This window comes from Sciurus vulgaris (assembly GCF_902686455.1).
Source record: "Sciurus vulgaris genome assembly, chromosome: 15".
Taxonomy (NCBI): domain Eukaryota; kingdom Metazoa; phylum Chordata; class Mammalia; order Rodentia; family Sciuridae; genus Sciurus; species Sciurus vulgaris.
The window spans coordinates 86122948-86139414 of NC_136476.1; the positions used below are offsets into that span (position 1 = coordinate 86122948).

General features: G+C 57.3%; 1 protein-coding gene across 1 annotated transcript in view; it reads right to left on the minus strand.

Moving 5' to 3' along the window:
• RAPGEF1 (Rap guanine nucleotide exchange factor 1) overlaps positions 1-16467 on the minus strand; it is a 117575-nt gene that overhangs the window by 3674 nt on the left and 97434 nt on the right. The window contains exons 13-22 of the mRNA XM_079113490.1: positions 13757-14014; positions 12894-12986; positions 11247-11335; positions 9127-9238; positions 7312-7387; positions 3705-4064; positions 2431-2617; positions 1378-1563; positions 584-668; positions 386-480 (exon numbers count right to left, since the gene is read on the minus strand). Coding sequence (XP_078969616.1) covers positions 386-480; positions 584-668; positions 1378-1563; positions 2431-2617; positions 3705-4064; positions 7312-7387; positions 9127-9238; positions 11247-11335; positions 12894-12986; positions 13757-14014 — 1541 coding nt within the window. The remainder of the gene's footprint in view (positions 1-385; positions 481-583; positions 669-1377; positions 1564-2430; positions 2618-3704; positions 4065-7311; positions 7388-9126; positions 9239-11246; positions 11336-12893; positions 12987-13756; positions 14015-16467) is intronic.

Consider the following 16467-nt stretch of genomic DNA (forward strand, 5'->3'; position numbering starts at 1 on the left):
CCACCTCCGGTGGGTCACGTGGGCCTGCTTCCAGGGTACTTGGAGGAGGTGCCACCCACTGTATCACCAATCCTGTCCTACAAAAGGGCACCTGCACCAGGGACATCTGGGGGACTGTGATAATGACCACGCAGGGCAGCAAACACCACGCCCTCCCTTTCCGCCCCTGAGAGGGCAGGTATCACCCCTGAGGAGCCTGTGTGCCTCTGGAGGGAGGCGACCAGCCTGGCCCTGCCTCCACGGCTCCCCATGGTTTGCGCCTGGTGCCTGCAGCGCCTCCAGAGGAGCCTGGAGGAAGGACAGCAAGCTCTTCGTCCCTCCGGCTCTCAGGGGGAACTGAGCTTGCCCAGTGGCCCTGCAGAGTGGCATGCCTGGCCTTTCTTACCAGTAGGACATGTTGTTGAAGTGCTCTGTGAACTGGGTCAAGTTGGGGCTCTTCTCTTCATTCTGTTCTTTTGCCCAGAGTAAAACCTCAGGAATCTGGAGGAGGAAACAGACCAGACAGCACTGGAGACCTCTGGCTTCCTGTGACCGGAGCGCTCTTATTCAGGGACACACTGGCAGCAGCTCCCCCAACGCCTACCTCTATTTTATAGAAGAGCTCGGCATCCAGCAGTGTCAGTTGCTCTGCGATTTCGTGACTGTGAAAGTCGTGCAGGGTCCCTGGCCTGGAAGACGGAGGTGAAGGAAGCACTGTCATGTGGGGACACTGTAGGGAGGCACTGTAGGCACCAGGGCTGGGGAGGGAGCAGCCGTCCAAGCCTTGCTCCGCAGCAGGAGAGCAGGGCAATGGGCTGTAGTCACTCCTTGTGTCCCTCAGGGTCCCAAGGAAGCAGGCCCTGAGGTTCTCCCAGGAGGCCTGCCTGCCCGCAGCCTGCAGAATCCAAAGACGGAGCTCCCCTCATGGGATCATGGGCAGCTCAGACACCTCAGGCCTTGCTCACCTCTGGCCACCTCTCCCAGATGGTCAGTGATTAGAGGTGGCGGTGGGAATGGGGGCTGAAGCTCACGAAGGAGGGGCTGGCCAACCAGCCAGTGCTGGAGCTGACACATCCTCGGGCTAGGGCAGAGGGTCGGCAGAGGACCAGTCTTAGGAAGGGTCTGCATGGCACGTCAGTGTGGGAGACAGCCCCAAGCTGACAGCAGCCGGCACACACCCACTCACCTCCTGCCCTGCTAAGCCCCACCTGCCCATGGCCCCACCTCCTCCTTATGGAAGCACCCTGAGGCTGTCCCCGAGGCACCTCGACACAGGGCCTGGGCAGAACCAGGATGTGAGCTGTGCAGCTGGGGAGGGAAGGTGAGCTGAGGAAAGGGGAATAGAGAGGTGGCTATGGACACAGCTCTTCCAGAAGGGGCGGAGAAGCCAATGCTCACCTGGCTGCAACTCCCCGGGCTGCCAGGGGCTGGTCGGAGTTGGCACACCGGAGCAGTCTCTTCTGGTCCACCTTGTCTAGGATGTTCTTCCGGAGCACACGGGCCAGGCTGAGCTCCCCGTTGCACACCAGGCGGAAGACCAGTTCCATCAGTAGCTTCAGGATCTCTTCTGTCAACTCTACCAGGCTATTGGGCCAAGGGCACAGGGTGAAGGCCAGGCACGCGAGAGCCCACCACGTACCCTGAAGGCACAGTAGCTGGCGCCTCCCATGGGAAGAGAGTGAGAAAGGATCTCAGGGCAGCCACCCACATCCTCTGCAGCTCTGGAGCAGTGGTCTTGACCACATTTTCCTGCCCGTCACTCAACACATGCTGACACTGGTCATGCGCTGTGTGGGGACTTTGTGGGGGCTGTGCTGCACAGACCCCACACCAACCTGCTACAGAGGAGCGCTTGGGCTCACCCAAGCAGCAGATGCCAGAAGGACACCCCTCACCTTCTCTGCCCGACCCCTCCCTGGATGTGTGGCCACTGCCCGAGACCATCTCCCTGGCAGCAATCGATGCTGAAGCCAGGGTCTTGGTCTGTCTTGTTTACATCCAACCCGGCAGGCCCAGGAAAGAGACCTGCCCAAGGCATACTTCTTGAACATGGAAATGGCCAGGGCTCACCACAGACCCCAGATCATGGGGAAAATGCCCCCATGGAAGAGGCTGCCCTTGCCCCCACCCCTAGCCCCAGCCCCCACCCAGACCTACTCTACTGCTCAGAGTACAGCCTACAAGGGGTTGATCCTCAGATGCTGGAGGATTGGTAACAGGTGGGGAGGGTCTCTGCTGAGGGTCCAGGATGGAGCCCGTGAGAACAGGCAGGACCTAGCACCTCACTGTGTGCTAGGAGGACCAGGCCATCCTTTCAGAGAGCCACAGCGAAGCAGGCTGGAGCCAAATGCAGAGCCTGTGGGCAGTGCTCTGTGGGAGGGCTGGGAGGGCTGGAGGGGCCTCCAGGGCGCCGGAGCCACCACCACCTGAGGGCGGAGAGCAGGCACTCACCAGAGCTCATCCACCACCCGCACCAGCACGAAGAACGTGTTCTTGCTGACGCGCTTCTTGAACGTGTCGGCGAAGGGAGAGAATTTCTCGTAGGTGGCAAAGGTTAAAGAAATGGCACGCATGGCAGGGAGATGTGCCACGCAGACATGAGCCCCCACTGCCTGTGCACCAGGAGCCTCACGACTAAAGCAGCATCACTGGAAGCAAAGCTTGGACTTAGGCAAAATGGCAGTGCTGCAAAGTTGGGCCCAGGCCTCAACCCCAAGGGTGGTTCCCAGCGGCCACCGCCTCTGCACCACCCAGGCCTGCCTGTCTGGTTCACCCAGAGGCTCCTGGGAGAGCCCGGATGTGGGAGGGCTGCAGTGCCAAGCCTCGAGTCGACAGAGGTGGTCCCAACCAAGTACACCCACTCCAGGCCCCGGGCAGGCGCAGGCCCTTCCACTCTCCAAGAGCCGCCACCCTGCGGTGGCCTCCAAGCTCTGACATGCTGGGCCAGTTCCTCCCCTCTGCTCCTTGGCCCACAGGCCCTTGGCACTCGTCCTTCCCTCGCGGGTCCCCTGGCATCCCCGCTGCTCTGTGGTGTTCCCCACCCCTCCAGGTCTGGTGACACATGGCTGGTGTCACGGCACTCAGGGTGGATGTCAGCCTGGCACAGCAGGGCTGGTGCTGGGAGGCTTCCATGATCATCCCTGCAGGTGAGCGGGACAGGGCTGAGAACCCGGGCACCCTTCCTACCACATGCCATGCTGGACGGTCACTCGGACCCACTGAGCCTCAGCTTCCTCAAGTGCGTGACAGGAGTGGCACAGTGGCACCACCGGCACGGGCTAGTAACTGCACGTGCTGCTGGGTGAGACCATGCCTGCAACACAGCGGGTGCGTGTGTGACCAGTAGGCAACTGTCTTCCCCCAGCCAGGCCTGCCAGCAGGTGCTCAGAGCAATGGAACGTGAGGCTGAAGGGACCCAGACTCCACAATGGGAAGTGCCCGCATCTGTCTGGATGGACCAGGGGCTCACAGGTCAGGGTGAGGGGAGAGGTCTGGAGGGGACCCTGACGCTGGAACAGAGGCTCAGGACTTCTTGCCCAGAGGGAAAGCAGCTGCCCAGCAGATGGCAGTCACAGGCTACAAGGCTGGAGGTGGCCAAGAAGCAGCGGGCTAGTCTGGTGGGACAGGCAGCCTGGGCTTGAGAAAGAGGCAACAGGCAACCACAGTGGGTCCTTTATGCCCTGGGGTCTTCCTTGCCACTAACGTAGGGAGTGACATTTCCCAACGGTGAGCCTGTAGGCAGATCTGGTGGACGGGGCAGTTGTCCACTGTGAGGTCAGCGGTGGGCGGCAGCCACAGTCTCCCTTCCTCAAGCCCTGCCCGATGCCCTGCAGGCCGTGCCCTTGCCCCTCTCCTCCCTCCCCTCCTGCGAGCCCGCGTGCTCTGGCACCCGTCACCTCCCTTGGCCCTTCGGGTACGCGACGGGAGGGGAGGCCATGAAGCTGGTGCAGCCACGTGGGCGAGGGCCGGCGTCCCCGCCTGGTGGCGATGGGCAGGATATCGGTGCTGCAGCTTCCTGATGAGCTCCTCGGGGCTGATGAAGGTCCTGTAGGTGGTCAGGAAGGCTTCGCAGTACAGCACCAGGTCTGCCGGGGCAAGGCAGCGGCTCAGTCAGCGCAGGGCAGGGCTGAGCCCGGGGCAGGGATTCTGCCTGTGTCGCAGAGCACGCCACCCACACTGTCCAACTCTCACAGGAGGGTGCGTGGGCCCACGTGTCGTCTCACAGGTAAGTTCTCCCAGGGACAGTGCTGCCTGGGCAGCACAGTGCGCTGCGGCCTCAGGCCAAGTCTGGCCCCAGTGGGAAGGAAAACTCCCACCAGTTATGGGTGCCTTCCCTGGCGAAGGGCAGACTGGAGCCGCAGGCTCCAAGATGCAGCCCCCGGATCAGCACCCAGGGTGCTTGCCTGTCCTCAGGTTCCAGGACCCCAAGTGTCTTAACCACCACAGGCAGAGAGTAAACAGCACACACTTGTCAGCAGTCCTGAAGCTGTCAGAGGCAGGACAGAGATGGCAGGGTCTTGTGGACTTTGGAGGAAGTCCACGTACTAGACTTAAGGACAGTTAAAAGAGGCACCGCTTGGCAGGTTGCTGAGGTATACTCATGGGTGCATTTGGGTACCCAGGAAGGGCAAGGTCAGCTACAAGGAAGACAAACCCAGGAGCTGGGGAACTTGGGCAGGCAGTGCCCACCCCCACTGCCCCTCCTTAAGTAGGTGCTGGTCCCAGTCAGGGATGTCAGACTCTCCAGAGTCCCCATGGTCTCGTTTGTTTGCTGTGTGACATTAAACCATGCTGTCCCAACCATGCTGTCTCTGACATTAAAAGAAAAGAGAGGGCAGTTTTTAAACTCTCAAATGAGACAAAGGCACTGGCCCAGCTCCCAGCCCCCCGAGTGGAGCTGTCAGGGAGGCCTGGCTGCTCCCAGCCCATGACCCAGGCACTGCTTGGACTTCGCTTTCTGGCACACCAGCTTCTAATACCCTCTTCTCAGGCACCCTGCACTTTTCGGGGGGAGGAATCTTAAGGCACTCCACTTGTCACAGGCATGTGGCACTGTGCCTGTCACCCGAGGCCAAACAGGGAGAAAAACTGCGGCCTGCTCCTGCACTGGGGCCTCGTGGCCAGGGCCGGCACCGAGCTCAGGCTCCTCCCTGGCCACTGGCTCTCAACTCCCTGGCTCGCTCCACATTTGGCCCTGTGTTCAGCATGGCTGGTCAGGAGGCAGGGAGGGGGCAGCCACACCAACGCTGCTTCTGAGGGAACTGATCCAAGCCCACAGGTCACTGTGGGGAGGACAACTGCCAGGAGCCATGGTGGCCCCTTGTGAGTGTGTCCTAGGACCTGCTGCTGAGCACCAGACCACACTCCGTACACACCATGTCCTTCAGCACCCAGAGCAACCCCACGAGGGCAGCGATCGTCGTTACCCCACAGGAGATGAGGAACCAGGCTGGAGGTCACGCCACCATAAATAGTATGATGGGCTCCTGTCCAGGCTGCCAGCCCCAGAGCGGTCAGCCATGGGCAGTGGTAAACCGGGTGTCACCTGGCTTCTGGAATGAGCCACCCCGTGCCACTCCCCAGCGTGCACACAGCTTTTTCAGGGTCCCTTCGTCCCTGGTGTTCCTCCCGAGGACAGGTGTGGCACACCTGGCTCCTGGGACGGACAGAGTCTGAGTTGGAGCCTGAGACGGAGCCTGATGTGGCCGCCCCTGAGGAAGGAGCCTCCTGATGACAAGCGCCTCCCTGGCAGCTGCGAGCAGCTGAGTCCTGCTGCTCACAGGCCGGGGCCAGCTGTCTTGGAGCCAGTCACTGTGTCCCTGGTACAGGAGCCCCAGCCAAGGAGACTGCGTCATCGCCTGCCCTGCTGCCCAGCTCTTCCAGTGTGGCCCTGTTCTGGTCATACGCCCAGACAATCAACCTTGGCTCCCCAAGTCCAAGGCCTCCCCCAGCAGAACCGGCTGGCAGCTCCAGCTGAAGCTGTCTCCTCCCAGCAGGTCTGGCGGGCACAGACTGACAGGGTCTCGGGCTCCTGCCCACCGTGCCCTCTGATGGGGGCTGCTAGCTGGCTGCAGCTGGTGGGAATGGGAAGATCACCCTCCAGGGGCAGGACCAGAATCACCTCCCATTTCAGCTCTTCACCTCTGGTTGAAAACAAAATGAAAACGGCCCCTTTTGTGGAACTGAGGACAGAAGTCTGACACGTCTGGCATGGAGGAGGGTCTACAGCACCAAAGCCATGTGAGGGCTGTCCCTGGAGAGCAGAGAATGCCCCTGAGCAGGCCTGCACTGGCCTCGGCTGCACACAGCCCCACAGAGCGTCTGTGGAGGGAGGACCACCCAGTGACCACCAGCGTACAACGGGTCTGGGACTCTTAAGTCCCTGGACCAGGTCAGAAGAAGTGCGGAGGGCAGAGCAGAGGCTGGGATGAGGGAGAGCTGGTGGAAGCCACTTCTTTTCTCAATTTCTGAAAATTTCTGCCAGGTAAACGTTTTCTTTTTCCCATTATTTTCATGAGTCAAAGATTTCCAGAATAATTTTTTGGGAAATCTGCTATAAAAAGAGAGACCGGGCCATTTATACAAATGAAGTTGGTCGGGTTGGGATTTCAAGACTGCGGTGTTTTTATTCCTTCTGCAATTTAATGCTGTTGCATCATCTTTTTAATAGTTTTTAAAAGTGTGAAAAGAGACTGATGCGGGAGACATGGGGCAGCTGGGGCCCTGGGCCCTCAAGGTGGGCGGGAGGTCACTCCCAGGCCCAGCCTCCAAGCCCCAGAGCCCCTCCTTTTCCTGCCTTCCAGAGCAGACCCGCAGGACAGCCCTTCTGCCAGAGGACGCTCTGGGATGGCGGGATGGTCCTTCCTCCTGCAGCCCTCCCAAACAAGTGGGATGCAGAAGGGGTATTGTGGCTGGGCTTGGCCTGTGAGCAGGGCTCCTGGGCAGAGCGAAGCCTGCTCCCGCAGCTTCCCGCTGGAGCACTGAGTCGTGGGCTAGCTGGAAGGGTTGGGGGGCTCACGTCAATGAAGACAGAGAGCTGCACAAGCGTCTCCTTGACTGTGGTACCAGTGTTCCTCATGTTGCTGCCAAGCTGTGGTCCGTGGGGCACACCCGAGGTGCAGCACTCACTAGGGACAGCCCTGCAGGCTGGCCGAGTGCTGTGTGGGCGCTCCCTCCTCCGCCCCAGCAGGGCCAGCCCTCACTCAGATCTACTCAGGATGACTCCACGGGGGGGGGGGGGGGGGGGGGGCTGCAACCCCTACTGTGACAAGGCCTGCTGTGTCCAGCGAGAAGCGCACACAGACGAAGCCTGCTGCACACAGGCTACCATACCTTTCCTGTCTGTCTCAGTGGCGTGGACCAGTAAGATGTCTCCAGATCCTCCACGCACATCTGGCCCATCGTCTCCCTGGAGTGAAAACAGCAAAGGAGAGCATGGGGCATGGCTGAGAGGACAGACCCTGGCTGCAGGGACCCAGGCCTGTGCTACCCTGGCGGTAGCACTGTGCTGTGGACCCATTCGCTACTCCATGCTTGGCGGGCAGGCAGGAATTGGAACTGGCCTGGGAGCTGGGCACCCGGGAGATACCCAGATGCCACGGGCATCAGGGCACATCACTTCTCGAGCACACACTAGGGCCAGGGGGACATGGTGTCACCCAACATCCCCACCCACCCACTCACAGGTCTGTGGGTCAGACAAGGTGGAAGTCTTCACACGGAATGGTATGGCCCGCTGGTGGCAGGCAGGCCCACCCCAGCTGACCCAGGGAAGCCTGTGGAGGCAGTAGGACGATTTCCAAGCAAGGTCATGATCCCAAAACTACAGCAAGCTGTCCTAAATCTAAATCTACTCCAACAAGGAGAAGGAGAAGTTACTTGTGGTGATGCACGTCACAGGTTCTGAGAACCCTTTCATGAGAGGAATGACAAGTGTCACAAAGACACTGCATGATACCTGACATGGTTTCTGCGACCACCAACTCCTGCCTGCTAATGAGGGACTAAGTCCTAAATCCACATGGCACATGGGCTTTAACCACTTGCTTACAGCCCAAAGGGACTGTCAACAGGGCCCGGAACAAAGCCCAGCAGACACTGCAGTGCCCCACGCTCTGCCACTTGGAAGGAGACAGAAAAAAATCCGCTTCCACACACACTAAGACACACCTACTTTTCTAAGAATGTGGTGTTTCTGCCCTGGCTCCAGAGTCCCAGAGTACTCTGGGTTCAAACCAGTGGCAGGCGTAGCGACACCCATGACCCGACTCTCGGGAAGCAAGCAAGCATCGCTCTCTGCAGAGGGCCAGCTGTCCAGCCTTCCCTGGTGCAGTCAGCTGAGTCTGACCAGGACGGTGCCACAGGTGGAATCTGCTTTCTTGATCTGTCCGTGTGTGGCTGTTATCAAATGTCAGCCCAGAGGACGTCACCTCAGCAGGTTGAGCGTCTTTATTTTTGTTTACTTATTTGTGGTACTGGGAATTAAATCCAGGGGTGCTCTACCACTGCACCACATCTCCGACCCTTGGTTTCTTATTTTGAGACAGGGTCTTGCTAAGCTCTGGAGGGTCTCACTAAGTTGCTGAGGCTGGCCTCAAACTTGTGATCCTCTCACGTAGCTGGGACGACAGCCTGTGCCACCGTGCCCACGCAGGGCAAGGCTGCTTGCGAGGCCAGTCCTGTGTTTGCAGAGCTGCTTGGCAGAAGGGAGAGGCAGGGCTCACACGGCGGGTTCCTCTCCTTTGTGACAAGTCTGGGTGTCGTCTGCCAAGGGCCACATGGAGTTCAGGCCTGGGTTTTCCACTTTCTTGCATGTGCCACAGGTAGAGGCTGCAGTGGGGCTACTTTATCAGCAGGGGCACAGAAATGGCAAGGCCCCAGCACAGGCAGCAGGCTGCGTAGCTCTGCTTTGGACTTCTTTCACAGCAGGGGCTTAGAGAGGCTCCGTAATGCCTAAGGCACTTTCTAGAAGCACTAAGAGAGGGGGCAGTCCACTGCACCCTGGGACCCACTCCTGCTGGGAACTCAAGAGCCCTTGCCAGTGCCCCGCCTTGCCTGGCCCAGGTCTTTCTGCTGAAGGTGCCCCAAGGCCACGTTTTCTGCAGCCCTCGTGCTCTTGCTCTGTGGGCTGGACTGCAAAGTCCTTACCTCTTGCTTGAGGGTCAGCCTGGCCATGATTTCGTTGTGGTCAATGAGGGACAGCTCATCTACTTCCTCCTCTGACTGAGCCGACTCCAGAGTGTCAGGTGACTTTGGGGCCCTGGAGAGAGAAGTGGTTGGTGCTTAAAAAAGGCCCTGGGTTCCCTGACACCCAGAGGCCAAGGCAGTGCTGCCTGGGATGGGGTCAGAACCGTTCCTGGCTCTGGACCCTTCCTGTTCCCTCTGAATGTCTCAGCTGTAAACAGAAGGGATTAGCTGGGATCAAGAGGCTCCTGAGCGTGTGAGCGATGCTGCAGCCTCCTCCGCGAAGGCCACTGCAGACCCAGCCCATACCGAGGAGCAGCGAGGGCCCGCAGGACGGAGAGGAGGGGCATTGCCCCATGCCGTCCTCCAAGTCCTTCCCGAGGACTCCTTGTTGGACCCTTTGCTCAGCAACAAGAAAAAGCTGTGACCAAGGAGATATGGCCCCTTGTCTGCAGGTGCCCAGTCTAGCAGAAGACACTCTGACACAGGCAGTCACAGAAGCACAATGAGGGGAAGCTCAGGAGCAATGAGGAGCGTGAGCAGGGGACCTGCTGAAGGTCAGGCAAGTTCCCTGTGGAGGGACAGGACAGACGGGCTGAGACCTGAAGCACCGAACAGGAATTGGTGGCTAAGGGCCTGGGAGGGAAGGACCATCCCCATGATGGGTGTGCGGAGGCACCGTGGCCACAGGGGAGCACAGCGGTCTATCGATTGCCTCTTTGCCCTGATGCCTTATCCTCATGGAGGCTTGGGGCACTGGCCAGCCTCGTGGCCACAGATCACGGCTTCCATCTGAAGTGTCTGAGACGTGAGAGGCATGTGACTCCAGTGAGGGAGAGCAGGGTAGGTTTGGGAAGAACCCATCTGCTGCCTGCCCTCCAGGATCCAGGCTGTGGGTGGTCTTGTGAAAGGCCATCTCAATGGCTGCTTCTGACACAGGCTTTTCTGCTCTTCTGCGAGGACCATCTCAACTCTGAAAGTGATACTGCTGGTCTAGTGAAGCAGGTGAGAGAACCCACTGGCTGCTTTGCTTGGCATGTACTGACCTTGGCTGCTAGGTGCTAAGTCAGAAAACCACCAATTCTTGCTGAAGTCAGCCTGGGAAGATAATCTGATGGACTCAGCAGGGGTGACACAGCAGTGGCTGAGGTGGGCCAGGCAGGGCCTCCTCAACAGGCCTGAGAGAATTCTTCTCATAGCTGTTTATTTTTCTTGCTATTTTCTAACCACCTCTCCACCTGCTCATGCTGAGGTCTGACTGGCCTCTATGGGACTCCAAGGTGGATGATCCTTGGTTGGAAAAGGAAGGAAAAGCCTGAGGAGATGGAATGTCTCACGACAAAGGCGACATCAGCATGAAGCTGCAGGTAGGGTGCAGCTCCTTTGTTGCTCAGAAGTGCATGCTGCAGAAATCGACTACATACCCTAGGCCTGACTGGGTTAGCTTCTGCTAACACTGACATGTTCCAAGCGCGAAGAGACAACTGAATAGGCTGTGTGGACTCTTGACTGATCTTAGTTACGGAAATTTAAGATGCACAAGACATTTCTAGGAGAACAGAGGAAATGCAACATGGTTTGCCTATTATCGTTATCTTAGAGTGATAACGATATTGTAATCAGGACTTTTTACTTTTTTAAGAGAGGCATGCTGATGTATTTGCCGGCCAGAGTCACAACATCTGTAACTTAATTTCAGAATGGCTTAGCAACAATACACACAAACACACATCCAGCAATGTCCATAGAAACAAGTTTGTGGGTGGCAGGGTGGGGGCTTTTCATACTACCAAGGGACCTCAACTTAGAAGAGAACACCAGGGAAGGTTGGCAAGGCCATGGTGGGTAATCTGGAAGGGGACAGCACAGTGCAACCGGGAGGGAACGGCAGACTCCAGGGAGCACCTTTGAGGTCATCAGGGATTTTCCATGTTCTTGCAGTTTCTACCAGGAGCAAGTATTATTTTGAGAATCAAAGAAAGACCTTCCACACAAAATAAGCAGGCCTGGTGGGCTGGCTGCAGCAGCACAGGCAGGCCTTACCAAGTGGCCACTCTGCTCTAGGGACCTGGCTCACTTCCTACCTCTCACTGCTATCTCTACTGTCCTTCCCAGGGGCACTGCCGATGGCTGAGAGATCTCTGGGTTGTCCGTCTTTCCCAGCTGGTGATTCCTGCAAAGAGAAGTGAGTGTTGGGTTTTGGAAGGTGGCCTGCTCCAGGGGCAATCTGTCTGCCCAGTACTCCCACCTGCAAGTGGCTGTGGAGTGCAAGTTCCTATGGAGCAATATAAGGTGGGAACAAGTTACTGCTGAATGCCATTAATTACAAGACACAAGCCCTCTTGAGACTAGCATCCTACCTCGGGAAAGTGGAGGTGCATGCTTATAACATGTCAGCTGTTGGGCAGATGAAGCCACCTTAATGCCCTCCTGGAGAGAGGACCGTCTCAGCAACTGCCTCTCAGAGCACACTGGGCACTGGGCGGAGGGCTCTGTACATCGTTCTTCCGCCCTATCCATGACCTAATGCCACTCTCTTGCCCCACTTGTGGAAACACAGGCTAGGGGTCAAGAGCCTGACTGCACATAGATTCCAAATGGCAGGGCCTGGATGGAGCCCAGAGCTGTTTACATCCAAAGCCTGTGCCCTAAGCCACTGGGTCCCAACATTGTATGCTAAAATGTCACTGATTTCCTTCTTCAGAGAGTCTTCAGGGTCGTAATGCTCAACCAGTGACATTCCCAAAAGGTCCAGCTGCTCAAACACTAGTGTGAACTGTCCCCAGATTTGCCGTTGCCCTGCTCAGTGACACTGTGGCTCTACAATGTCCCTGGCTGCCACCAAGGCTACAACGGAGAACTGGGACCATGTGAATACAAGTGACATCACCAGGAGGGTGCTTCGAGGTGAGGAAAGTCTGGATGATGCTACTGGCCCAGGTCACCAGAAGGGACAGGTGGGAAAGGCACAACAGCTTACTCTACAGCCAAGGCCAAAGCCCCTTAGTGTGAAGACCCCTCAGTGCTCCTTGACTTGTTGAGGACACCTCAATCCCTAAGGTCCCACAGCACAACCACCCCAAGGGAATGCTCTTCAGGGCTGGGCTGCACACACAGTGGTCAATGACATGACTGGTGGAACTTGTCTCACTCAGGCTCCATGGGGACAGTGGGCTCTGAAGCTTCTGGACTCGCTTGTTTTCATGAAGCCAAACTTGGAAAACGGATACTCAACAGAACCAGTGCACCCAACTGTCAAGAGCTGGGGCAGCAACATGAGGATAACGAGGGCAGGGACTCCCGGCCAGACTTTCCCAGGAGCAGCTAGGTAGGAGCACAGCATGCTGAGAAGAGGAGGAGGGACGGAAAGGCTGAGTGGGAGAAGCAGCCCTTCTACTGGGGAAGAACAGAAGAGGGGCTCAACACTAGAAGGAAGGATGGAAAGAAATCCCATAGAAAGCGACTGGATTCACAGCTGGGGCCCACACCAGGCTGCTTCTGGAGGTTTCTGGAAGACACACCTGGCCAGGCCCTGAAAAGCATCACATCCACTGAAGCAGGCGAAGGGCAGACCTGCACCTAGAAGCTGCATCCTCTCCCTGGCCGATCAGCTCCCAGCAGGCCTAGGGCTCAGCCAAACAGAAGCAGGTGCAAGGAAGGCAGCCTGGGGGGCAGGAGCCAGCCTCGCCAGGCTGGGCCACATGCACGAGGCCACGTCTGAGGCTACTTACTCCTCGAGAGGGAGCCAGCTCCTCGCTGCTCCGGCCAGAGGAGTACAGACTGACATAGTCACCCTCGCCAGCTTCCTCACTGCTGCTTTCACTCTGGGGGAGACAGGACGAGAGGAGACGATGGGGCAGCTCCTCCAGTCAGTCCCTGGCTGGAGAGGGTGGAACCGGATGCTCCTTTTACAAGAAAAAGAGCTGTGCTCTGCTCCCCCTGGAAAGTGCTTCCCCAGGGTCAGAGGACAAAGCTGCTTTTGCCCACTCTTGTCTCTGGGCTAGTGGGGACCCTGGTTTCCTGCTGGGTCTTCTCCACAGGTGTCGAGGGCCATCCTGGGAATTGCCCTGGAAAGGCAGTCCTCCACAGTTGGGGAAAGAAGCAACTCAAAGCTGGGGAGGAGAGCGTCCCTACCTGTGGACTTCCTCTCCACCTGCCCCCTCCCATCTGCCCTTCTGTGGGGACTCTGTCCAGTGTCTGAAAGGAAGCATTAGGGGCCATTCTGCAGGAAACCAGGCCTCTCCTGGCACCTCCTGGATGTCTGACACTTCCTACGTCCAGAGGGGTCTGTGCTCTCCTCTTCACACAGAACGCCAGCGATCTACCTCCTACCACGACTTACTGCCTCAAATGGTCACAAGTCCACCTGTAGGAAAGCGGGTTCCTAGCTGGATGGTAACATTGTGTAAGGGCCTTGACTTCTGTTCTGAAGCAGGCAGGCTGCTGGTGCACCCCTGGCCCTCTGTGGCTGTCAATCCAGCCGGGCACAAGCTGGTACACTCCAGCAGCGGCTGGAGGGCTGGCGAGGAGCAGCGATACTGCTTTCTACTACTGCACAGCCCCACGTGCAGCCACGTGCGTGCTGAGTTCTCACCGAGTCAGCGCAAGAGGTTTCGGAAGGAAGGCAGACAGCGTTCCCATGAAAGCTGCTCTCCTGAGAGGACGAGAGAGGCCCGGCCACGGTGCTGGGAGGCGGACCGGCCACAGCAGGCACCACCAAGTCCGAGCTCTGAGACGGGTGGACAGGTGGGAAATGCGGAGAGGAAGAGGAGGTAGGCGGAAGGAAAGGTTGAACGGAAGCCTGGTGGTGAGGCACGAAGTCCTGGGAGTAGGACCTAAACACAGATTTGTACTACAGAATCAAAGTGGAAACAAACACAAAAACGAGAATACGGGAAGGAGAACAGACAGACAAGAGAAGAAGTCGTTAGATTAGCCGGCGTTCTCACCAACTCCACCAGCCAGGGTGGGCGCGCCAGGCCAACTCCTGCGTCCTCTGGCTTGGAGGCCCCACATCCCTAGCTGCTCCCCAGAGAGGCCCTTGGGCCTGGAGACTGACCAGCACTGTCCTTCACATCTGAGCAGCAGGACCCCAGGTTCCCCCAAGGATAGCAAATCCCACTCAGCATGCAGATGGCCACGCATTCCTCTGCAGCAGAAAATTAAAGCTACACATCCCAGCCCAACACCTTTGTGTCCTCTTGGGAACTGTGGGGCTGAAGTCAATGCCACATTGTATTTATCCATGGTGACTCTTTTGGACGAATCCCTTTGGTTTATCCCTTAAAAGACAAATTCTGCAACCTTTTAAACATTGCCATTGGCCTCAGACCCTTCTGGAACAGAAGGGTGTAAGTAAGCCTTGAACGTTTGAAGTGTGCTGTCAGAACGCTGACCAGGCCTGCGAGCTCCTTCCCCTCCTGTGCACTCTCCTTTCTTCGTCCTTCTTCTGTTCTTCTCCCGCCTTGTTTTTCAGGCAGATGCAGCAGTCTCATTGCACTTCACATGCCACCCAACTCTCATCAGACAGAAGAGCTAGACACCAGACCGAGTGTCTCCATGTGCCCCATCTTCACTCTGCAGGATGGGGCTCTAGCCACCATGCCGAGAACCTGAGGAAGTTGACATGCCCAGCTGAGGCCTGCCAACACACACTGACCCCGTGCGATGGGAGAGCAGTGAGGGGAGAGGTGGTGCCTTAAGTTCTTACTTTTGGAACCCATGGAAAACGTGCATGCTGTGCATGCTGGCCACACCTGCAATCCAAGGCAGAGGGACTGCAATTTCAAGATCAGCCTCAGCAACCTAGTGAGACCCTGCCTCAAAGTAAAACAAATAACAGCAGCTGGGGTTGTGGCTCAGTGGTAGAGCATACTGAGTGCAATTCCCAGCACCAAAATAACAAACAAACAAAAAAAGGAGGGTAAAGTGCTCCTGGGCTCAATCCCCAGTACAAAATCAAACAGAAAAACTCCCCCCAAACAAAAACAAACTATGGAAATAGGGAAAGAAAGAGACAAAGGTGTAGACTAACAAGAAGCTGAAGCTCTTCATGTCCTTCAAAGGCTGTGCAAAACTACCTTTCAGCCTGGACAGAGCTGCTGCAACTCTGGGCACAAGTCCCCTGCCCCAGTTGTGACAGACCACTTGGTTGTGCTAACCAGAGCTCCAAGCTCTCCCCTGTCCTCATCCTCCGTGAGGCCATGGCCCTCTTGCTCCGTGAGCTCCACGGGCTGTTGGTGTGTGTAGGACCTGGGACGCCTGCCCTAGGGACCTACACATTTCATTTCCCATCTAACTCATCAGCTCAAGGCCAGCCCTTGACCACGGTTAAATAAAATTGTGGAAGTGCTGTGCATGTTCTGACCAACCAATGCCAAACACCCAGAAGCCTGTGGCCAGCAAAGTCCCATCTATGCGCATCCACCTGGAGAACCGGGGAGCAGAGCCCAGCTTCTTGCCCAGGCTGATGGCTCTGGCCCTGATCCATAGCAGTGCCACACTCCCCTGAGCCTTCCAGCAGCTCATGACTCCACAGGACTGGGGACATTCTGGCTTTGCTGTGTTTCTGTGGCTGGGTGGTGTGGTGTGGGAGGCTGCTCTGGGAGAACCTGAATGACTCTAGGGCAGTAGCTTCGTCCCCTGCAGGACTGGGTTCTCAGCTCTGCCAGTGGCTCCCTCTCCATGGCCTGCTGCTACCTCCAGTTAGCAGGTACCTCCATCCAGCCACAAATTCACCTACTTGCTGCCACCTGTTTTAGAGTCACTTCCAGGTGGACTCTTCCTGGAGCCCAGGGCAGCTCTCAGCAACACCCTACGTGCCTTACACCACTCGCCCAGACCAGAGATGCCCTGCAGAAACTGAGCCCTGGCTCACAGACATAAATGGCTTTTGTGCAGCTTCAAAGGTTTCACGCTCGGGATTACAGGCATGTGCAGAAGGCTTTGATGTGGCAAGTTCAGGACAGACTTCCACATGGACTTCTGGGATAGGTACAAGAACTGCTGGATGCCAGTCCTTAAGTCATCTAGACATGGCTTGACCCTTGTCACCTTCCCACCTGTGACCTTGGGCAAGGGACTTAAGTTCATCTTTAAAAACGGGGATGAAAATGACGGCACTTCAGTCTGTGGCCATTCAATAAAGGAACGCCCTGCCTCCAAAACACCAGCATAGGAGCTACTATAAATCACAGGGCTGAGCGCTTCAGAATAGCCTGGTACATATTTGCTGCATGAACAAACACTTAGAAACTGATTCTATTATTAACATGCCAAGACCATGGCCTGACCTACAGCAGCAAC